This window comes from Drosophila melanogaster, chromosome 3R (genome assembly GCF_000001215.4).
Source record: "Drosophila melanogaster chromosome 3R".
NCBI lineage: Eukaryota > Metazoa > Arthropoda > Insecta > Diptera > Drosophilidae > Drosophila > Drosophila melanogaster.
In genome coordinates this window covers 1,009,089-1,034,716 of record NT_033777.3, presented here as the reverse complement: position 1 = coordinate 1,034,716, position 25,628 = coordinate 1,009,089, and the positions used below count along the sequence as shown (strand labels likewise).

The 25,628-nt window shown below is 41.4% G+C and overlaps 1 protein-coding gene and 1 pseudogene across 1 annotated transcript in view, besides 1 other annotated feature; both read right to left on the bottom strand.

Annotated features, from left to right (window-relative positions):
* Positions 1-25,628, bottom strand: part of Myo81F (Myosin 81F) — a 1,965,857-nt gene that overhangs the window by 1,498,216 nt on the left and 442,013 nt on the right. The window contains exon 6 of the mRNA NM_001316563.1: positions 9,103-9,677. Coding sequence (NP_001303492.1) covers positions 9,103-9,677 — 575 coding nt within the window. The remainder of the gene's footprint in view (positions 1-9,102; positions 9,678-25,628) is intronic.
* On the bottom strand, positions 3,363-3,546 carry CR12798 (annotated as a pseudogene).
* Positions 4,292-6,839: a mobile genetic element.

The window sequence follows — 25,628 nt, the reverse complement described above, 5'->3', positions numbered from 1 at the left end:
GTAACAACCAGCAAAAATGGTGTATCTGATATAGAAAGATTTCATTAGACCGTAAATAAAAAGCTGAGAATCATCGGTGGTGAACAAAATATTGAAGACATGTGTACAAGATTCGAAACAATTTTATAATCCAAAAACTAAACATAATAGTACCAAACAATTCCCGGCAGACATTTTTCTATATGCAGGCAGCCCAGACTTTAATGTACAACAAAACAAAATCGATAAGATCGAATACCTAAATAAGAATAGGCACGATTTTGAAGTTGATACAAAATATAGACAGGCCCCACTTGTAAAAAGTAAAATCACCAATCCATTCAAAAAGACAGGAAGGATTGAACAAGAAGATAATAAACATTTCGAAGAAACAAATGGCGGCAGGAAAATCGTTCATTATAAGTCAAAATTTAAGAAACAGAAAAAATTTAATAAGAGCAAATATGATAATTCCAAACCAGCCAAAGAAGCACAAAATACACAACATACTTCGTGGTCAAGTGTAACCATATAGAAGTAAGCCCAATAAGCGCGAAGAATGGATATCTTATATTCCAAACAGGAACGATGGAGATTCCAACCAGCTACGAATACCATTATTTAAGCATAAACATAACAAAGACAGTACTCATATTTAGTCGACAAAATAAAACGAGAAATAAATGGGTTCAGAATTATTAGTCGAAGCAAAAGAGGTCTTTTAAACGTAGTAGGAAAAGCATACAAATACTTATTTGGTACATTAGATGAAGACGACAGAGAAGAGTTAGAAAAAAGAATAAACAACGTGTCAGAAAAAGAACAACACCAACAAATTGTAGTACTGATATTCAACCTACAGCAATTTACAGAATACATAGAAGACATAGAATTGGGTATGCAATTAACTAGATTAGGAATCTTCAATCCAAAGTTACTAAAACACGATTATTTGAAACACGTAATTTCGGAAAAAATGCTAAAGATAAAAACGTCAACTTGGCTTAAAACAGACACGAACGAAATTTTGATTATTTCCCACGTTTCTAGCAAGGTCACTAAAGTTCCGATATTTCAAATTGTTCCGTACCCAGATGAACATAATTATATTCTAACCGAGCAAATATTCGTTTAGTTCTACATATTTGATAACCAAATATTCCATTAAGATACCACTAAGGTAATATTCGACAAATATATTAATTATAGCTATAATTATACAGCTATTTCCGAATTATATGTATTACAACTTTTGTCATCGTGATAATTAGTTTGACTCTGTATTTAGCATATAAGCTTAAAAATATTCTAATCATTCAGTAAAATAAAATTATATTTATTTTACATATGAGTATTGCAATTATTGAATTATATATATGTTGGAGTTTAAAGATTGCGTGTTTCTTGGAGTGTAAATATTTCGCATAAACTTGAATTATTTCATCATTTTATTTTTTGCATCTTTGCACTATGGTTGTTTCTCTTCGCCGTTACAATACCGATGGAGCGGGGCGACAACGATGCGTAGCCTGTCTAGCTGCACGACGATGAGTCGCGACGTTGTCGCCGAGTGTGGTTCGAGGTTATTGCGGGGCACTTAGAAAAACGAGCAGATCAGTATGCTTGAGTTTTCGCCTGCGAAAGCATAGAAACGCGCTACGCTCTAATGAAGACGAGCATACTTCGACATATACATATACATATTTACATAATGGTTCCTCACGTTGGTTCCACGTCCCATTACCGACGAAGAAAGCTTGGACGGTCCACCGTCGACGCTGTCAACAGAGTGGTCGAAGTAGCGGCCCAAGCAATCGAGGGCACCAGATGGAAGGGGGCTAGCAAAGAGTACTGCCTCATGGTCACACTAGACATCAAGAACGCCTTCAACACACCGAGGTGGGACCGGATCCTAGAAGCACTAATTGGCTTCAGCGTCCCAGCCTACCTAGTCAGGATTATCCGCAGCTACTTTTTAGATCGGATCCTACTGTGCGAGTCGTCGGAAGGGGTCTTCAGGCACCAGGTCACCGGTGGAGTCACGCAAGGCTCGGTTCTCGGCCCGCTTCTGTGGAACACCATGTATGACGGGATACTTCGCCTACCGCTGGACGTTGCTCGTTGTTGATAAGCATCCAGGCAAGGCGGAGGAGAAGTGTAAACAGAACATCAGGGCCATTAAACATTGGCTCAGCTCAATGGGGCTAGAGCTGGCGCCGGAGAAGACGGAGTTCTATTCATGCTGCAGGGTGATGCGGATTGGCAAGCGGTCAACAGCTTCGCCGCAGCGATAACCACCGAGCTCAGAAGAGCCAAGTGAGCCAGGAGGGTCCACGAGTCAGCAAATGCTTCGTCCCCGCGAAGCAATGCTTCACGGCCATACCGCGGGGGGTACTGGATTTGCCCTCCTTACTGTTACATTGTTAATCAGTTATTCTTAATCTTAAATGTTCAATAAACGAATTGATAAAAAGTGATGGTTCCTCACACGTTTTAAAATATTAAATATAAATTTTTTTAGCCTGATTTGTTATTATTATTTTTATAATTACATTAAAAAACGTAAAAGATCAACAAATGCATTTAATTTTTTATTTTCAAATATTCTTTGTGTGTGAAATGGTGTTCATAAAAAAGAAAACACAAAAACACGACCTTTTTCTTTGGTGTTCCCTTTCACCCTTAATTAATTAATTTTAAGACAATAATTTTTTAGACAATCTGTCTTCAACCCATACAAATTGTATGAATACAAAAAATTACCTGCGGGCGATCAATGCGTGTGCGTCAGTTCACTAGAAGCGTTATTGCACAGCAGGCACTCGGGTATTCTTTTGCAAGTAACAGAAAACACCCGTAATGTAAACGACAGGGCAGTAGAAGTAAGATTTTTATCGCAAGAGCTTACTCTTAAGCTGAGATTAAAAGAATAAAGACGTGAACAATATTTCAACGATTTTTTTATTCTTAGCATTGTCGTTATGAACTGAATTGAGTAAGTTCGATTCGCTAAAACATAAAGATTTTACTTTATAAGTACAAAACATTCTTGTGTATAATCTGTTGGAGCACGTATATATGTGCATGTTTAATCATAACTTAATATCCAGGATAAAGAGTGTCGAGAACTTATTACTCAGGATTAGTTTAAGCTAAGTTTGACGTCAGATAGTGCCCCAAATTTTGTATTATATTATCCCTTACCCACTGCAGTGGGTCATAAAATCATATAAATATTTATATAAATAGTAAAATAATTTACTATATGAAAGTTTCAAAATACGATAAGACAAGCAGCAAATAAAATGAGTCATTAGTCAATTATTCCTAAGGACGAAGGGCACAAGACATGAACGTTATTTGTATCGCATTTTGAAACAATGATTCACACATTTCTTTGGAAAAACTATCTTTTTAAAATGTTTTATGTTTATCTGGCACAACTGCTCGAAAACAGAGTCCCATTTACGACAAGGGAAATTACCAGTCGCTACCTCCATCAAAGTGATGCCCAATGACCAAGCATCGCTTCGTATATCGTTACCCATGGTACGTTCTGGATCGATACTAAATAAATTTACTAAATCATATAAAACTGTCCGAGTTCAGCGACCAGACCACAGATGAGCCCGAAACAGTCGCAATACTGGAGACATTAGACGGGGAGTACGGAAGGAGACCGAACGTTTGACCGAGAGGTCAAAGTCATCGGCGTTGAAGGTCTGGTGAGGAACCTCGACTACACCAGCATGGAGGAGGCCAGCGGAAGCATCCGAAAGGCAGGGATTCGAACAGGAAAGTCGGGAAGGCAGTCGCAAAAGATAAGAGAGGCGGGAATCTTGCCGTGGCCAGTGGGCGACTACAAGGGCAGCACCGCAGGATTACGCAAATTGGGCGAAGCAGGTGCGGAAATGACATTTCGTTACGAGAGGAACGAGAAGCCATTGGAATTCCTGGAACAGGTGGAATGGTCAGCAATGACGTATCGACTGGACATCAACTAGATCCCAAGAGCAATGCCGGATATTCTGAAGGGCACGGTCTTGAAGTGGTTTATTGTCAACAACATCTTTTGGGAAAGGTGGGCCGAGTTTATACAGAGCTTCAAGGAATTCTTCGTGTCCTGAGGCCCCTTGACAAAGCTGACCAGGTCAGGCAGAGGAGTGGACTTGCAGACCCTAATGCGACCCTTAGGGATGTCGCATTGAGTCATGCCATTGGCATTGGGCGAGAGCAGACTTGTTTTGTGCTGCTTTCCAACTAATATATAATCAACTAATAAATAAATGACAAAATCAGTGAAATTAAAATGCAAAACGAAATTCGTGAGCAACGTCAGCGTGAACAAGACGATCGTGGGTCTCTTCAATCAAAAACAACGCGTATTTCTCGTTCGTTTCTACGGAAACCTCCAAGCCCTCCAAAGACCAGAGAGCGCACTCGTGCTTTCCGTCGTTGCCAAGCACAGTTCCAAAATCTTTAAGTGAAGAGTGCGCTTCCCCAACGCCGCAACCAAAAGCAAATTACACACACACTCCGTTAACCATTAACTTCCAGCACAGCTGCCTCTCTCACAACTGCAATCTCATCGACAAAAACATTAACCACACCAGTCTCTTCAACTCAAACGATTCTGTTAACGACCTCACCGGCTTTTGTATTGCAAGCAAATCAATTAACAGCTACAATGGCCGATTTATGTGAGTCAAAGAGCATTCCAAGTGGCCGCCCGAATCCGCCCAAATTCGTCATGCAGACTGGTATGGATTGCTATGTTTTTGTAAAACGTAAACGGAGTCCGCAACGCGCAACAGGTAATAGAGACAAGATAAATTGTGGTAGCGACACAAAAACTACTACTACCAACAATAAACGACAGATAGTGTATCTCAAAAACCAAAGCCTCCACCCATATACATCCAAGAGATTGCTACGAACGCACTGGTTTCCTCTAAGAAGAGGAAAAATTCAAGAAACTAAGCTTGAGGTTAAAACCGAAGACTAGTTTCATGCGATTTCGAAGTTTTTAAACATAAACGGCAAAAAATATTACACGTACCAACTGAAAAGCAAAAGGGCTGCAAGTGGCGGAATGCACTTCACGAAAAGGGCTTTAACGTTAAATCAGTTATTAATATTCTTAAAAAAAAATAAGAAGGGGCTTCTTGGTTGGGGCAACCGCTCTTCAAGGTCGAGCTAGACCCAACTAGCCAAAAACCAAAGAGAAATGAAGTGCACCCAATTTACAATCTCCAATTCTTATTACACCGTAAAATTACTGTAAAAGAACCACGCGTAATGGTCCAGTACAATGCTCCAACTGCCAAGAATATGGCCACACCAAGATATATTGTACCCTACATTCCGTTTACGTCGCCTGCGGGGATCTGCACGAATCTGGCATTTTCACGGCTAATAAACTTGATCCAAATTCAAAAAAATTTGGCAATTGTGGTGAAAACCACACAGCTAATTACCGGGGATGTCCTGTCTACAAACATCTTAAAAGTCGCATGAACAAAGAATTGATTCGGCTCGTAGTACTAATAACTACGAATATATGCTACCCTCCCAATCGCTTCCTGACATTTTCTTTTCCAACGCAAAAATGTCATCCTCTCCTCCGCCCCAAAATCAGGAACGAAAGGTTCTGCGTCCACAATAGAGTTCACAAAAGCGCCGCAACCTCGAGACGTGTCAGACGACCTGCAACAACCCACAAGCGCCATCGAAAAAATTATGTTATCATTCCAAGCAACGATGACGAAATTTATGTCGTTCACGAGAACAACAATGCAGGATCTTACGTGTGCCTTAGTACAAGTACTATCATCTCAACATTCAAAATATAAAAATGTCCTCCCTTCGTATAGTACAATTTTTAAATAAATATCTACGTGTTCTACGCCACTAATCACCCCGATGGAAAGGCACATGGAGGAACCGGCATCTTGATCAGTATTCTCATTAAACATAACTTCTTTGGTCGTTTTGAGAAAAACTACCTACACGCTACATCTGTGGTGGTCCATTCTAGTGGCGGTAATATAACTCTGGCCGCCGTCTACTGTCCGCCCCGTTTCTCCATTACTGAGAATCAATTTATGGAATTCTTTTGCTTTCCTTTAGAGCTTCTTAACGCTGTACCACTTGAAGACTTCTCATCTGACCACTCAATCGTAGGTCACCCGAGAGTCCCTTAGGGTAGCGTTTTTGGTCCGGCACCGTATCTCCTATACACAGCTGACATCCCTACAAGTGATCGAACAACATTATCAACTTTTGCTGATGACACCGCAATTCTCAGACGGTCGAAATGCCCTCTGTAAACATTAGCGCAACTGGCTGGTCACCTAACTGTTGTGGAAAATTGGCTGGCTAACTGGCGTATTGCTATCAACGAGCAGAAATGCAATCTTGTCACATTTACGCTTAATAGGCGTAGCTGTCCCCCATTAACTCTAAATAACGTCAAAATTCCACGAAGTGATTCAGCCTTTTACCGCGGAGTTCTTCTAGACAGAAGATTAACTTGACGAAAGCACATTGAAGACAAGAAAACGCATTAGAAGCTGAAAGCCAGTAGGTTTCACTGGCTTAGCAACTCACGCTCTCCACTAAGTTTCGACTACAGGTGCTGTTATACAACACAGTTCTGAAACCAATATGGAGATATGGATGTCAACTATGAGGCAATGCATGCAACAGCAACATTGAAATAATACAACGAGCACAATCAAAAATCCTGCGAACAATAACTGGTGCGCTTTGGTACATCCGGAACGGGAACATCCTCCAGGACCTACGGATTCCAGTTGTAAAAACTGAAATTGTTCAGCAGAAGGATAAATACCTAAAGCACCTTGCAACGCATTCAAATTAATTGGGCAAATCACTTATAGAAGTGAATAATCACACGCACCTCTAACGTAACGATTAGATTAAGACCATGGGCGAGGCAACGCTCGGCAGGAGACCACGTTTGCTGACCACAGACCCCACTGACCCTTTCAGACACGCCAGTCCTTCTTCTTCTCTCCCAGGATCACTCTTCACTTGTGGTGATCGTCCTTCCGTGTTCTGCGGGCTTCTTGCTGCCCGACGCTTACACTGTTTATTTCTTTCCGACTTGTTCGCGCGTTCTCACTCCCGAACTCCTTCCTTCAACGCTCCGTCTCACTAACTTCTTTCACGCGTGGTCTGGCTGACTGAATCCTTTTCCTCCGCTTTCAGACTCCGACCCGACTGTGCGCTGACCGCGCGACTCGCGCCGGTACTCTCCTCGACTATCCTCGCGTACGTATGGCTCCTCGCGTGTTGAGACTGACTGCCTCGAACTGCACTTGCGCACGGCAGTTGTACCGTTAGTTCAGGGCGCGTCCTCTTTGTGCACGCACCGTTACCGGTCGACCTCTGTGCCCTTGGTCAACTCGAGCCCAAGGTCCAGAGCGGTACCGTTATTTCACGGTACGTCTTCTTTGTGGCTGTCCGACGTCCGCACCGTTACCGTTCGGCCCTTGGCCCGCTCGAGTCCAAGACCTAACGGGGTACCGTTAATTCACGGTATCCCCGCTTTGCCCTGGCCGCCCAGCATCGCGGCTGTTGCTAGGCCACTCCCCTACACGTGATTTGTGGGGAGTTTTAAGACTCCTCACACGTGAAGGAGTTGAGACAGTACTTGGGAGTGACGTCGTGGTACAGACGTTTCGTACCCGATTTTGCGTCGTTGGTACAACCCCGATTGCGCTCCTGAAGAAGCAGGCAAAGTGGGAGAGAACAGACGCCCACCAAGCCGCATTCGAGGCCGTTAAGGCCAGGCTGGTCGCCGACCCGATTCTGGCTTGCCCCGACTTCAGGAAGACGTTTGTGTTGCAGACGGATGCCAGCGACTATGGGCTGGGCGCAATCCTTAGACAGCATTCCGAGCGAGTAATCTCCTACTCCAGTAGAACGCTGAACGCAGCTACTCTGCAACGGAAAAATAATGCTTAACAATAGTATCGGCCGTCAGGATATTGAGACCGTACCACTTAAAGGTGATCACGGACCACCGACACATTTCGCACCGGGCAGGCAACGAGAATGTAGTGTCGAGGAAGCTGTGTGTACCGACTGGGCAGAGGCAGCGCGTCATGGCCGAGAACCACGACATGCCCGATGAGAAGGGCTACCACTGAGACACTACGAAAGGCTGTTCGAGAGCGGATAGTGGCCAGATACGGGGTGCTCACGGTTATGATAACAGACAACGGTGTGGAGTTCACAAGCAGGGCGTTCAGGAGGTTTCTGGAGAAGATGAGGGTGCGACACCAGCTCACGGCTACATATACACCTCAAGTAAACCCCACGGAAACACAGGAGAAACAGGTGCCGATCAGAGGACATTGGACGAGAACTGGCTTGAGCTGTTGTTGTTCGACGAACTACGACTGGGAGGTAGGTGCACACAGACGCCTGCGGAGAACGCGGAGAATTTTCGAGCTGGTGCAGAGGAATATGGAGAGAAGGAAGCAGGATCAGGCACCTCTTTAATCTCCGAAGAAGGCCGTGGTAACCCAAGGTGATGGACACTGTATGGGCCAAAGAGCACCACCTGTCGAAGGCAGCTAAAGGTTTCACGGCGAAGTTAGCGCCGTGGTCTGACGGGCCGCCCAAAGGAGTACAGCCCGGGGGAAAGGAACCAGAGAAGGGTCCGTGGAGCTGGCCCATACCTGGCGCCGCCGAAAATGCCGCAGCTAATTACTTGCCCGGAGGCGCGGCAACTACCGCCGCGACCGTGTCCCCGCAGGCAGGTTTGGTTAGACGAGTAACGATGGAAGGAGGTTACTGAGGAGGAGTGGCCGCCCTAAGTGGTCGAAGAGGCCGTGCGACAAGAGCTCGGCAGACAGCTTTATCGTCTTAAAATACGACGATTATTATAAATATTATTATTTAATTATGAAAAAATATCAAACCATTTTATTAAAGCATTAGAGTTGGCTTGGCAGCATGTGTCAACCAGCATGCGTAGCGCCTATGTCTGTAGAATCTATCTAGCTTTTATAATTCCTCAGATCTCGACGTTCATACAGATAGAATTATACTAATTATTTTTAAAAAGAACCAGTATTCTATGATACTTACCTCTTTTATTTTTAAAGGAATTTCCGTAATATTTCCTCGAACATTTATTTGGCGAATTAATAATACCTTTTTAAAATCACATCGACTTAGTCCCAAAAGCATTGATATAATCGATATCGCTTCTTGGTCTGATCTTGTAAGGTCAGTGACTTCTCCATCAACGTCTATAAACTCTATATTACCTAGCCACAAAATGGAACTGATGACTTTAAAAACGCCATCTATAACAAATTGGGGAATTTGTAAAACTGTAAACGCCATGGTTACGGCATCAAATTTCTTTGACTCTAAGTTCATATTTATTTTTTCAGAATTGGATGTATTTAGATATTTGTAAAACTCAGCTGGCCTTAGATGAAAGGTATTTGCTATGCCAATATTTTTTTGCCCCTGAGCTACTAATTGATACATAATATGATAGTTTCGTTCCCCTTCACTTTGAAATGTTATCCGAGATTGTTCGAGCAGGTAATCTAGAATTACGCATCCTTTAATACAGTTGTTGTCGTCGAAGCAAACTTGCATAAATTTACCAAATCTAGAACTGTTGTCGTTTCTTGTTGTTTTGGCATTTCCTATAAAAGAAAGTAAAGAAAAATTGTAATTTTAAATATGCGATTTACATGTAGAAGTAATATATAAATGCATATCCATATGTCATTGCCACTATACATAATATATATAATATACATTCAAAACATATCATAATATCATCATAACATCAAATATACATACAAAAAACAATTAAAAAAGCTGTGGATCAGTTCAATGCTTCTATTTTTAGCCCATGTACAGTTATTTTTTTCACATCTTCTTTAGTTTGCTTCTGTATAGATGTAGAATCACGACAAATACCGTTATGTTCGTTTCTGAGTACAAAAACAGCAGCAATAAGCGATCAAAGTTGACAATTGAAAAAAGCACGTTGCGTAAATACTTTTGGTCACCTCCGTATAATATAAAAGACATTAAGAACGTCACAACAAATCTGATTGCGATATGGGAAATTACTGTGAAACCAAGACAAAATATCTAGAGGAAAAATTTGCGGAAAACACAAGCCAGCGGTCGACGCAGAAAAAACACGTTACCGCACATGTAGATCAATAAGGTGTTGACTTCAGTATAGTAAAAGTTTTCAACCAGCTTAAAATGAATATTAAAATATTGTTTTATACCAAAAGTGATTTAAACTCGTTATGGAAGTCTGCCTCTGCAACCATCCGTACAACGTCTGGAGCAATGAGTTCTAGAAGAGGAAGATTATGCCAGTGCCGCTTACACAAAATGATATAAAATTTCTGGTGTGGCCGTTAGAGAGGAAGTGGCTTAAATGTTTTTTATATACCGATAGAAATTTCGATTGATTTACCGAAAACATTTTTGGGACACCCACATTGAGAACCCGCAAAATACTGTCAAAACATCGTTTTTGTCACTTTTTGTGGTGATTTTTTAAAGTTTTTTGTAAAGTTTAAAACTTTATATTCTTCGAAATTCTATAACTTTTAATACACAACACAGTTCCATTAAAATAAACACTTTAAAATTATTGGCAACAATATTAATACATTTTTATTTTGCAAATTTAAAATAACTAATGAAACAATCCCATTTGAGAAGAGCGTTGGCATGACCTTACGGACGATACACCCTGCTCCCATAACATCCTAATCCCTTTTCGAGCCGGCAGGTGGTGCATTTGCAGAGACGCCAAGAGCCTGGCGTGGTCAGAAGGACAGTGGAATCATTGGTCGGTAAAGGCGGTTCTGGGAAGAGCGTTGGCCTGACCTAATGGATGATCACTGACGTCTTCCTAGTTTTAAAGCGAACGGTCTTGTTTTTTCTCCGTTGTGAATTTACATTTGTGTTTGTTTAACCAGCGAAGGTCTTTATTACTAGTTTAAACAAATTAACTAATTCTTTTGCTTTTCTGCATTAGATAGTGAAAGGAAAAGTTTAGATAGTGCATCATAGAAACTGTGGGTGCCTTCCACTCTTAGAGATGGCACAGAAACCTGAACCGTATGATCACTTTGGGCCGCGTATGATCACTCAAATCCGTTCGTACAAATCTAGATGAACTACGTGTAAAGCCACTAAAGGTGCAAACGTAATCCTTAGGCCACCCACGGGCAGGCCAATGACGTCGGACAGGCCATTTCAAAAATTGTATATGGACTTTTTAGGTCTAAGGAGAAGAATACCGGGTTATTTATCATAGCCGATCACCTTTCAAAGTTTTATCTGTTGCAGTTATTGAAGAAATTTACGTCTGACAAAATCCTAGATTTCCTAGTGAAGCACGTATTTTAAACCTTCGGCGAGGCACCCCTAGGCGATCCTAACGAACAACCGTTCACAGATTAAGTCGGCTCAGTTTAATGCTTTTCTGACACGTTTCTGCTTTTCACATATGGGTACGGCGATCTTCTCTTAATTAGCGAATGAAAATTATTAATGAATCACCTGCTTCTCGAGATGCGACTCCCGAGCAATTAACTGACTTATCAAATTAACTCAGACAAATTGCGCGTTCCGCCTGTCCCACTAAATACAACGCCTGGCGAGAAGAAATAGTTCGGCCAAGAGAATCGATCTAGTGAACCTGAACAAAAGACAGCCCCATTCATTGGAATTTTGAGCAGATCAGTAAACGAAGTCTATTTTTTTTAATTTACTTTGTTTGTTTATGTTATTGTCAATGTGTATTTACGATATCACATATATATATATCGACAGCTCAGAGCATCTCTAGAAGTGCACGACCTCTATATGCAGCCAAAGAATAATTTCTTGCAGGTTGAAATAACAGCAGCAGAACAATTAAGTACCAATTTGGTCTAGGCCAAATAGAGGCCACGGTAGTGTACAGCGTTGAGACCATCTTCTAATCAACGCTAATCGACAGCATATCAGTGTGACTAGCAAAACGTCGAACTTGTCAGTTAATCCGGAAAAAGTGCCAAACATAATCCAGAGTTGGCGAATTAAATTGGATGGCGCACGTGATGGCCTTCAGACCGAAGAATTCCTTTACCTTATCCCTAGCCCAACAAAACCTTAACGGAGACCGACAGATCCTGTGTGACCATTTACACTTCTTCTTTAAAGAAAACGCTAATGAATGGTATGAAAAGCTCTTTCGTCCCTAGGCCATTGCGGAGCTAAGAATGTAATTAAACCTCAATGCCAGACTTGTAAGCTCGCAAAAACCGGAGGAAGGATGCATCAGCCAACACCCAGTTGCCGCATCCGAAACATTAGATGTATAAGGAGACAAAAAGTCTGGGTCAAGACACTCAGTTATAGGCCACAGCAGTTCAGACGAGAAAGGAAACGCGGTTGCACACAAAACATGTCAGAATATGCCAACTCCGTAAAAAGAAGCTACAAGCCGAATATTCGGATGGCTACGACTATAAACACAAGAGATCAACCTCGCGAGCCAGAATGTGTTGGTAAAGAGTTTGCGACAGTCATAAGCGCTTAATATCGGCTATATTTTTTAACAGAGACAGCCGAATGTATACGGGATATTGTAAATGAGGATCAGTCATATGCCGCGTTATTAGTCTTAAGCGCTTCAGTAAAAAAGTAATCACCCTCAATTATGTAATTGTGTCGGACACATCAGTACCACAAATAACTCGGAATGTTTGGTCAAGGGGAGATTAATCGTAGAAATTAAATATGACTCATAATAAACCGTAACGTTCTTTATCATTCCTGATCTAAAACATCTCACTCAGCTAAATTATTGATAGCATCGGAGACTGACATTACGACCAAAAACTACGAACTATCTACCGATCAGCAAAACACACTTAGCAAAGTCAAAAGCAAAATCACATCATACGAATAAGAAGGCTTTGGACGTACGCGTATTATAAAGCACAGCATAGGTTCCAGGCCAATCAAACAAAGCGTCATGCGCAACAAAGTAATGTGCTCAAAACCCACTGAATGTATGTGACACACAGACCATAGAAAAAGTATTGTTGGTGATCATTCGGGTCGTTCAGTATTTCAGACCACATTTGTTCGACAGGAAGTTTACTTTCCTGACTCCCAAAATGTCATGGCCGACGAATTAAGCAGGGCAGACGCTAACTTGAAGCACAACGAAACGGTTCCCGAACATGCCCCAAATCTACCCAAATCCGACAAGCCATCAACGATTTTAACGATCAACTCATCCTAAAAGTTTCCTAAGACAAAAGGTACCAATTACGCTTTATGTATAAAGTATAAAAAATTAAAAAAGAGTACTACAAACCCCTATTTTACTGCAATGATTGTCCAAACATACTCAAACAAACATTGAAACCTAATAAGACATGATCCGTCCTCGCCGACGAAACCGCTTGAACAAAACCAGTACTATTGTAAAACAAGTATAAGCCAACCCAAAAATCAAATTACTTACTTATTCTTCCTTAATTATTCATCCTTAATTTGCCAAGAACAAGATTAAATCATCTCTCACAATAATAACAATCACCTTTCTCCACTTAAAACGCGAATACTTTTATATAATCCATATCGACATTAACTGTATCGATAGCACCTTTAATCTGACTTTAATCGACATACTCTTTAAAATCACTCCACTCTTACAGAAATCTACAGAATAATTTTAAACACTCACAATGGCCAGAAATTGCCAGTCGAATACGAGCTATTGTCCAAAACACTTATCACCAATAATAATGCGATCTATTCCGCAATCAAGCTTGCCCCCTACAAAATGGTCACTGGCAGAACCCACACATTTAACAAAGACATTGAATTTAACACCTGAAATCACCTGATAGACGAACTTAAGACAGCTTGAGCGTATCTTTGGGGCTCTAATTTAGGGTCATATTAAATGCAGTTTTATACATTGGTAATTTACTAGACGAGATGCAACTCTCAGCTTCACCCGGAAAGTTTTGGGATAATTTTCAGCTGATCATGTATCTGCTGATGGCCTAGAACCCGGATTGAGTTTCTATTCTTATTAAATCGTCGTAGAATCAAGAGGTTTTTTTTTTTTGTAAAAATATATTCGGTGGGCGTGCAATTTTTTTAGTGCGAAAATATATTTTTAGAGCTAGTTTTTCTCGCCACAAAACGGTGCGCGGTCGAAGGAAAAATGAAAAATTAGTGGAAAATGACACGATTTTATTTTAGCTTATCTGTGAGTCTTATTTACATTAATTATTTAAATTGAAAATGACACACAAAACACACTGAAAGAAATTACGAAGAAAAATCAACTTATTAACAAACAAAATTTTTTGGAATTACACACTGGGAAAAATCATGGAATCTAAATATACAAAAATAAATAAATATAAAAAATTTTTTTTAGAACTTTGCTTTCCATATTAAAAAAGTCTGATGAATACTCTGCGAACAATTCATTGCACCCAAATGATATTGCAGAAGTAATCAAATAAATATTTATTAAAATCTAACCGACTTTACTCGCAAACGAGAGTGGGTTGCGAGTAAAGTCGGTTATTTTTTTCTGATTAAAGAAACTGAAATGAAAAAATACTCATTTATGAAACAAGAATATAGTGAAAAAGAACAACACTAAAAATAACTGATATATGGGAAAATTTAAATAAATTATTTGTTCCTTCTTTAAATTAAATTAAGTATCTAGTCCTCTTAGCATCTATTTAATTATAACTTTCATAAATAACTTTTATTTATATTTATATTTTACTTTTTATTTATTGAATTTCCAAAAAAAAATCCTTATATTTCCGTACTTTAAATTAGTTTATATCTACCACTCTACAGTGGAAGAATCAAATTTTTTATAATTTATTATGTACTTGTTATTATTTATTATAAATATTGATATTAATTATTAGTCACCAAAATGGATACAACAATGAATCTCTAGAAATTTAAATACTGAACTCTGCTGACGTTTCTCCGGAGCCATGCTCTTGAGGAAAATGGTCATAGGTAGTTTAGGGCAATCCGCGAAAACAATTACACCGGTGTTTCGCTAGCAACGAATTCTCATGCTATTCCCCCTCTTTTAGAACTGAATTAGAATTAATATATTCGGATATTAATTTGCTTCCTCCGATTTTGTATACTAGCTCCTATATTCTTTTGTCATGACTAAATTGACTCTCCATTGATCCTGATCAAGAAATTATGTACCGTATATAATCGAAAAAGCTTCCTTCTGCCTGTTACATAATTTTTAAAGAATCTAGTATACCCCCATACTCTACGAGTAACAGGTATAATAAACCACTGCCAAACAAACTGACACGATTGCATTAACCAAATACGAACTAGTGTCAATTCCCTTCTAAAAGAAGATGCATTAATAGATTTCGTATTAATACTGTGGGAACCTGTACCAAACAGCGACGCTACTGGAACAAGCAGCGACATCACAGACGCGTGAGCGGGAGACACGCGGTGATGAGTGGGCAGCGAGAGAGGGAGATTCAGTCAATTGTGAACCACAGGATTGATAAGTCGTATTACCGAAGAACGAAGATCAATACAAGCCAAAGGTAGATCATCAAAATGTTGGTCTTAGAAGGGAAAAATGTAATTATATATATATTTTCTTTTGAGTTTTAGATTGCAAATGAAACATGGCTGAGCACAATTTGAAACACTTCTTATGTGAAGGCCTAGAGAAATCAATTCTGGGAACCGAATGGGGAAAATGGCGTTTGATATATTTCTCGAAGCCGAGAACGTAACATCGCCAAGGCAAAAGAGGAATAAATTGCTACATATTGGAGGAGCGCAATTGCAGACTGTTGCGTTTTCCTTGCCAGATGCTATCGTTGATGGAGCATAGGGAATTGATGTTTTTTTTTTTTTTTTTTTTTAATTTTTATTATTTATTGAATCTTCTCTTTGTGTTAAGAGACTAACAATAAGTGTTCAAATCTTAATCTAACTTAATTAACTTTCACTTAGTGATAGTTTTTTTTTTTTTCATTAATGCCCTAATAAGTTTATTGCTGGGCTGGGAGGTCGTTGCGGTGCAGCCGGCTTTGACTGCATACTCGGATTAGTTTTCTTGCGAGGGGATTTGTATGGGTGGTCAGCTTTTCGTTATACTTCGTTTTTTTCTCAGCTATTACTTCGATTACTAATTTGATTTTTAGGTCTCTGTGTATGTTTTCGTTCCGAAGGTACCACGGCGCTCCAGTGATAATTCTCAGAATTCTTGACTGTGCTCGCTGAATAATGTCTATGTTACTTCTGGATGCGTTGCCCCACAGCTCGGAGCCATAAGTCCAGATAGGTTTTAAGACGGAGTTGTATAGAAGAGCTTTGAACTCCAGACTAAGTGGAGAGCGAGCATTTATGAGCCAGTGGAGGTTCCTTGCTTTATGTTTAAGATGTTTCGATTTGGCTTCTATACGATTGCGCAATCGCGTGAAGTGCTTGTATCGCATCTTATTGCAAACACTCTGTTATATAGGTATGACTTCAGTAGCTTATGTGTGTTTTGGGGCAACAGCTTGATTATTTTAAACAAAAGTCCATCGAGCCACACTCTGTCAAATGCCTGCGCGACGTCTAGAAAAATGGCTGTGCAGTATTCTCGATGTTCAAAAGCAGTACGAATTTCTGACGTGATTCGGTTGACCTGTTCGATGGTTCCATGTTTTTCTCTAAAGCCAAATTAAATTGTGTTGGAAGTGTGTTGTTTATTCTAAGATGAGGGCTAATCCGAAGGAGTAGCATTTTTTCAAACAGCTTTGAAAGACATGTTAGTAAGCTTATCGGTCTATATGATGATGGCTGCGTTTTATCTTTTCCTGGCTTTGGAATCATTACTATGGTCGACTTTTTCCATTTTTGAGGGAAGTATCCAAGCTTGGCGATTGCGTTGAACAACAGGCAGATGTGAAGAATAGCACACTTTGGGAGTTCAATGAGCATTCTTGGAGTTATTAGGTCGTAGCCAGGCGATTTTCTTGGGTTCAGTTGCTCTTTGATAACCTTTGCTAGTTCACATGGTCGGAATTCAAAGGGTTCTTGAGGATCTAGATTGGCTGCTTTTAAAGGAGGGAGAATAAATGTGTTGGTAGAGGGATTTGGTCGGAATACATTTTGTAAATGGTCAGCGAAAGCACAGGCTCTTTCTTCATCACTTCGAAACCAGGTGCCAGAGGGACTTCGTAGTGGCATAATTGGCGCTATTGGAGTCTTTAGGTTTCTGTGAGCTCTCCAAAGAGGGTACTTAGTGCTGGTGGGAGAGAGTTGCTCGATATATGAACGTTGGCTGTTTTTTTCCTCTTGTTTGAGAGCATTGGTAAGCCTGCGTGTGGCTATCTTAAGCATGTGCTTTTGTAATTGGTGATCTATTAGACTGCCAATCCCTTCGTAGGCGTCGTTTATCTAATACCAGCCGCTCGATTTCGCGATTAGTTTTGATGTAGTTTGGTTTTGCATACGTCACTGGCGGGGTTGAAGCCTTTGCAGCCGAAACTAAAATGTTTTCACGAGTTTCCGTTGACTTGTCTATATCCTCCTTTGTAGATAATGCCGTCGTTAGTTCTATGTGTGAACAGACATACTTTTGATACCTTGGCCAGTTTGTTCTAAAATTTGTGAGTCTATACGGTGGGTCGACGATGTGGGGGCGAGTTAGCATATTTAGAAAAACAGGTGAGTGATCTGATGATAAATCTGCTAGTGCTTCGGCGGTGACCATGTTGCGGGGGACACGTTTAGTAATTGCAAAATCGATCAGGTCTGGGATTTTTCTTGGGTCTGCTGGCCAGTATGTAGGCTTCCCGGGGATACATAGTCTAGCTTGTTTTCTGGCTTCGTAAGCGCATTGTACAATTGCTTACCCTTTGGCGTCACAAGTCGAGATCCCCAATGGGTGTGCTTGGCGTTATAGTCACCCGCTGCGATGAACCTGTCACCTAGTGTGTTAAAGAATTCCATGAATTGATCCTCTGAGATTGGAAAGCGCAGTGGGCAGTAGACTGCGGCTAGAGTCGTTGAACCATTGTTGAGTTGTAAGGCTATGGACGTAGATTGTAAGTAGTTTTTGTCAAAATTGTTTAAGTGGTGGTGTTTTATGCGATTTCTGATGAGTATTCCAGTGCCTCCATGAGCTTTACCATCTGGATGATTTGTACCATAGAACAAGTATCCTGGTATATGAAAATTGTTTTTATTTGTGAGGTGCGTTTCTGATAGTAGCATTACGTCGATGTTTTTTTCGTAAATGAACTGTGTGAGCTCTTGTGTATGCCGTGAAACGCCATTTGCGTTCCACAGAGATATCCGTAGGGAAGCCATTATGGGGATTTTGAAGATACAAGAAGTTGAATCAGGATATTTTGGTTTTTCATGAGCTCTTGCAAAGTATTTTGCATGAACGTCATAAAGTCTTTCATGCTTTGCTGTAGGGATAGCATCATAGCTTCGATGCCACTTTGTTGTGTTTGTTGGATGTTTGTCGGTGTATGTTCGGAATGAGCAGTTCTTGTCGGTGGGGCGGGCACTTCTAGTCCGGATTTTAGGGCGCTAGCGAAAGAAATTGTTGGAGTAGTGCTTGGGACAGTTAGGGGTGGTTGAAAAATCGGTTGCGGAGAGTAGAAATTGACTTTGTTGTATGTATGTGATGTGGCAATACGTTTGTTTAGGCGGCTCTTCAATTCTTTGTACACCACACAGCCTCTGTAGTTTGCAGTATGTTTTTCCCCGCAGTTACTGCATTTCTTCACAGACTTATCGTCCTTGTTTTTGGGGCAGTTTGCGGTAGTATGAGGTTCGCTACAGACAACACATACGGACTTAAGGGTGCAGTATGCCTTGGTGTGGCCGTATTCTTGGCAATTAGTACATTGAACTGGATTGATACGTTTGTGCGGCTCCTCCACGGTGATCCTCCGATGTAGCAAGTACTGTAAATTGTATATTGGGTGCACTTCGTTTTTCTTTAGTGCCTGGAGCTCTGGTTCGAGTTCTATTTTGAATAGTGGCTGCGGAACTTTGTCTTTATTTAAAATATTAATAGCTGTCTTTGCAGAAAAGTTTTTGGCCTTCAGAGCCTCAATTATCTCAGCTGGTGTCACTGTTGCTGGGGGAATTGATGTGTTTCAGATTTTAATTGACAAAGTGAACACCTACTTCTCCCCTAAACAAAACTCTACATTTGAGAGGCATTTATTTCGCAGCTTGGCTCCGTTAAAAAATGAAGATTTTTCAAAATTTGTTTTGCGGTTACGCCAACAAATGTATAATTTGGAGAATCTAAAACTTAGATAGAGCAGATTTGCCTCAAAGATAAAATAATTGACTCGTGTGCTCCATAGAGTTAAAGAAAAAACTTCTGGCCAAAGAATATTCACTAGATGAAATAATTGAAACGTGCCAAGTAGAAGAGCATATTAATAAACAGTCTGAGGTAATGGAGTCGAAATCCGATTCTACTTGGAAGGCAAAGCCACAAGGTGAATGTTCAAGATGCGAACGTTTTGGTCACGCTAGTTACTCATCATGCCTCATCATGCCCAGCAAAGCAAGCGAAGTGCAACAAATGTCCAAAAATTGGTAATTTTTCCCGAAACTGTAGAACCATCCTTAAGAGAAAAGGAGAAAAGAGAACTTTAAAAGAGAAATTTTAAGGAAAGTTCATGCTAAGCTGGAGGAAGCCCTTAAACGTGACATAATTGAACCAGTTATGGGTCCAAGTTCATGGATCTCTCCCATCGTACTGGCATTTAAAGAGAATGGAAACATTCGGCTATGCGTGGATATGCGATTAACAAATAGGGCAATTCAGCGAGAGAACTACCCTTTACCCATTTCTGAATCCTTTATGACACTGTTAAAAGACGCAAAGTTCTTCTCCCGCCTTGATCTTAAGGATGCCTATCACCAAATGGAATTGGAAGAGTCTAGTAGGGAGATTACAACGTTTATAACGTCAAAGGGGCTCTTCCGATATAAAAGATTGAGGTTTGGGGTGAATTCGGCTACTGAACCGGCTGGAACAACTGCTAGCTGCATTCCCGAATGCCATGAATTATATCGATGACGTGATAATTTTTGGTGCCAATGAACTCGAACATGACGAAACAGTAAAATCAGTTTGCAAAATGTTTAAAGACAATAATGTTTTGTTACACAGACAAAAGTGCACTTGAAAAACAAAAATGCTAAAATTCTTGGGGCACATTTTGTCCGACTCGGGAATTGAAGTTGACCCCGAGAAGATACAGATTATTAATTCTTTTAGAGTCCCCAAGAATAAAGAAGAAACCCGCAGTTTTCTCGGCCTCATTACCTATGTCGGAAAATTTATTCCTGATTTGGCCGAGAACACGGAACCTCTACGCCAATTATTACGAAAAGGTAACAAAAGGTACCGAGGAAAAGGCTTTTCAAAAGTTAAAATGTCATTTAGCACATCTTGCCTATTTTAACCCAAAGAGCCGCAGCCGCTTAATAGCGGACGCTAGTCCTGTAGCTCTTGGATCGGCCCTTCTGCAGTTTGATATGGAGGGCGATCCGTTGATTATTTCATTTACCTAAAAAGCCCTGTCTGAGGTTGAAAGGCGCTACTCTCAAACGGAGAAAGAGAGTTTAGCACTTGTCTGGGCTGTAGAAAAATTCCTAGCTGGTCTACATTTCGAGCTGGTAACAGATCATAAATCCTTAGAGGCTATCTTCAAACCGACATCGAAGCCTCCGACTCGCATTGAGAGATGGTTACCACGCCTTCAATCATACAACTTTAAAGTAATCTATAAAAAAGGAAAGGAAAATATATCTGATGTATTGTCCCGGCTTTGCCAATCATCGCCAAGTCCAGCTACGAATCGCATTGTAATCCCAACAACTCTTCGCAAACGGGTACTTGAATTGGCACATGAAGGACACCCAGGAGAATCAGCTATGAAACGCCGCTTAAGATCCAAGGTATGGTGGCCGTTGATCGACAGAGATAATTCCCAAACATATTTTAAACAAAGAAATATTAAAAATAAAAAACTTATTTTAAAACCAAAATTTAAAAATCCAATCAGATGAGCAATTGTAAAACATTTTAAAATACTGCTGTTAAGCTAAGCAGCTTTTTTGTTCGCTGTTTTGGAGCATTTAAAATACGGGGTTTATCTTTCCATTTCGAACGTTTTTATTGATTGTAGCGAAGGAGATTTTGCATATATGCGATATGTATAGGTAACGAAAAGCGAATGGTAATGAGCGACTTAATTGCCAAGTGATCTGCAGAACGCCAAAAGTTTAGGTGCGAGCTTACAAGAGAAAGAGATAGAGAGGGAAGAGCTTAGATGCTCGCATATTTGCATGTTTGTTAGCCGCTAAGAACAAAACGCAAATAAATTTGAATTCGTTCTTGACTTCCAAACCGATCGATCGCTTTATTGCAAATATTAAGAAACTTACTTCAACATCTAAACTATCAAAGATAGACTGCCCCCAACCCTTCTTCAACAGCTCCTCCTCTCAAGATAGGGATGTAACTCGCCCATATGTAGGGAAATATCATACGAAATGGGATCAACATTTAAGCGATATGAGCTATCTTTGAGGGATTATTTTCACCGTAGCACGGCGATCTACTCTCCTCAGGCTAACGCTAGCGAACGGCTTAATAGGTCGGTGTTGCCAGCAGTGCGCGCATATGTAGGACAAGATCACACGACTTGGGATTAACATTTAAGCAAAATAAGCGGATCGTTGAGGGCTAACTTTCACCGTGATACAGGTTTGTCACCTTATTAGCTTTGCTTCGGTCAGAATATGATTTTGAACGAAAGAGATTACGAACTACTTCGCAAGCTCAACAACCTGGAGTACGCTGTAGCCTTGAAATATCCAGATATTTTATAGTTAGCTCGACAAAAAGCTAAAGCTAAGATAGCCACGACCCACGAGCAATTAACTGTGGGTTTAGGATCCAATTAATATTTGAAGCCGTAAAGGGTAGCATCTAGCCCAAAACATCTGCAAGTTCGCAAATATTACTGAGAGAGCGGCCAAGATCCAGAAAATTCCTGGATCGCTTTGCAAACCACATGCGCGATTTATTACCGGCTTAGACATCTGCATCTGCCTTCTGTCAGATATCTCTCGAGGAATAATCTCACCAATGCACAGCTTTCACCGAACCGCATCGACCCTTATACCAGTATAAGTAAATGCCGTTTGGTAGAGTATTTGTCTATCTAGACGTTCTCCTGCTCCCTGAAACTATAGAGGAAGTGGCAGGATATTTTTAAAGGGCTAAGTGGACAATCAATATTGCGAAATCCAAGTTTCGCATGAAATAGATAAGGTTTTATTAGCGGGGAAGGGCAGCTGAAAGCTGATCCAGACAAGATCTCAGCAATAAGGACTTTCCAATCAATATTACTGCCAAGCAATTCAGGAGATTCTTAGGTCTTGCGGGATGGTATAAATGATTTCTTGAAAATTTCGCCTCCATCGCCCGAGCGTTAACAGATTTGTTAAAGAAAAGCCGTTCGTCTGATTAGGGTGCGCTTTGGCGCAAACAGATAAACAGATGAAGACGGGACCGAGCTTCCCATAGCATTCCCATTAAACATTGGAAAGGAACACAAAACGTAGTGACGGACACACTTTCAAGGCTAGGCGAAATCGTAGTCGTTAAAATCCAAGATAGGGGTAATATGATTGATTTGTCGTGACATGAATTTAAATCATTAAGTCGCATTTTGACTTTATTACGAGAATACAGGAAAACCAGTAAAATTTATAGATCTACAAGTATCTAGTTTATTTACATGAAATTATTTAAGTCACTAAAATATTCAGATATTTTACAGTTAGCTCGACAAGACTATAAAGCTAAGATAGCAACAACTCAACGGTACAATCTACGAAGTCGAATCGAGGAAGTGCCGCCGTATTCGGCGTATGTATGTCGTATGCCGACGGTCACTATGACAGTAAGTCCAGTTTACTATAAATTAGCGAATGAAAATTATCGGGAGAAGATAGGCAAATTTCAGTTAACTTTTTCGCTCGCCTCAGACACACGGAAAGAAAAAGAATTACAGATTGTACACGTGTTACACGGCTAGCACATAAGACAATATGAGTAAAAGTGAGAACAGCTGGGAAAAGTGGAAATTGAAGGTAAAGCCCGTTTTGTGTGCTATTTTTTATAGCTGTACTGGAGTAAAGTAGTCATTAGATATAAGCAACCGCATACACTACAAAAGACTAAAAATCAAACGTACTTTGGTTTGAGGAGAAGCATTAGTGCTTTGAGATTATTGTATTTCGGGAGAGCATTACTCTTGGGTGCTTAAGTTTGGGAGAAGCTTCAAAAAGAGCAGGTAAACTGCTTCATTCAGGCTTTAGGACTTGTTTTCAAGAACGGCTTAGCCCCGTATCTCGTACAAAACTGGTTTGATTTCATCCTGAAGGAACCAACAACTGCTTCGAAGGGACCAACGAACTTAATTAAAGGATTAATGAGAGTAATTACTGTGTATGAGTAGACGTGGAATGGAATGTTCAGGTGCTTAAACACATTGAGTATTGAACCGATAAGCGGCGTAATCACTTTTCTCTTATATTTTGGATACGTTTTTATTCGGATATGTAGCCTGACCAAGCGAAGGGTGAAAGGAGCGACTCGAAGAACGCTGCAGGTACAGTGGTACACCTATGCGCGCATTGGTCTCCATGTCTGACCAAGGAACTGGAGCCACGCCAAAGATGCATCAAATGCCTGGAGGAAGGCCACATAGCGGCCCATTGTAGAAGAGCCGTTGACAGAAACCAGTGCTACTTCAGATGCGGGTCCGCAGGGCACAAGGCCACAGAGTGCCCCGACTAGGCTAAGTGCTTTCTGTGCACGACCAACCACCAAGCAGGCACGCATTGGCGGGTGATGCGTTTGATTCAGCTCAATCTGAAATACTGCACGGCAGCCCAGGACCTGCTAGTGTAGACGATGTCAGAACGCAGAGTGGAGCTTGCTTACATAGAGAGCCCTACCGGAAGGCGGCTAGCCCAGACTGAGCTTTTGATAGCAATAGGAAAGCAGTAATCTGGAGGTGCAGCAGCGTAACACGACAATTTTTAGGGCAAAGGTGGGCAGATGGTGTGTGTACAGCGTGTACCTAGCTCCCAGCCGGACCTTAAACGAATTCAGTCAGGCATTGGACAGACTGGCAACGAATGCTAGAGGCCGCACCCAAGTCCTTATTGCTGGAGACTTCAACGCATGGTCAGAGAGCTGTGGCAGTTCAACCACTAACCCGAGAGGCAGGATGGTGCTCGAGGCATTCCCGACGCTGGACCTGGCTCTATCAAACCAAGGGAACAAGGGGACCTCACCTTCACTAGCGGCTCGTCGTTCATGCGTACGAGGGCGAGACTCAGCGGGGACTTTACTGGCAGTGACCATTTGGCCATAATTTGTGATCTGGAATGCCCTTCCTCGACCCAAGCCCAGTCAGCATCTCAAGTATTCCTAGACCAGTTCCTAACCTCGGTGAGTGAAGAAGGAGCTGAGCTGACGGCAGACGCGCTGATGAGGCACTTGAAGACCGCGTGCTATGCCAGCATGAAATCAAGCCAGACTAGCCAGCCTACACCATTCCGGCCTATATGCCTCATCGATGGAACTGGCAAGCTCCTGGAGAAACTGGTGTCCGTTCGGCAAGAAAGGGCTATCGCAGACCTCTCACGGGCCCAGTTTGGCCCGCTTCTGTGGAACGCCATGTATGATGGGATACTTCGCCTACCGCTGGTTGGTAGGAGGGAGATCATAGGCTTCGCGGACGACGTGGCTTTACTGGTTGTTGACAAGCATCCCGGATAGGTTAAGGAAACGTGCAACAGAAAAATCAGGGCATCAGAACAGAACACCGGAAAAGACGGAGGCAGTCCTGATAAGCTCCAGGAAGGTAGTGGAGACGGCCACTGTCAAAGTTGGCAGTACCTCGGTGGCCTCCTCTCGGGCAATTAAGTACCTGGGAGTCATGATAGACACCAGGCTTTCATTCCGAGAACACCTAGCCTACGCTAGCTCGATAGCAGCAGGAGTCAATCGGTCGTTATCAACCATAACGTTAAACACACGATGTCCAAAACAGGAGAGCAGACAACTGTTGACGAAAGAGCTTCCGGGTGATATTCCTGTGGAATTCAAGGCTTATGCAAACAAAAGGGTAACGATAAAAAAATAAAATAATGCGCCGACATGCTGCGCCACTTCTGATCTTTCTTTACTCTTCTCGCTTATTCCATTTTTCTTCTTAAATGCCCGTCAATTTTGGGCTGCACTACACTCTCTTTCTTGGTCGACCCCTAAACTAAATGCGGCGTCTCGCTTTCCGGTCCGGACCGGAACGAGCTCGCTCCCTAGTTACGGCATCCTTTCGCGGTCGCCAACTTGGCCTTAAGATTTTAGTCGACGCATCCACGATTTTCAAAGTAAAAAGAAAAAAAGAAAGGCCGCGACCATTGCTTTGGGCCAGACTCCGGGAACTAATCAGTTCGATCGCCGT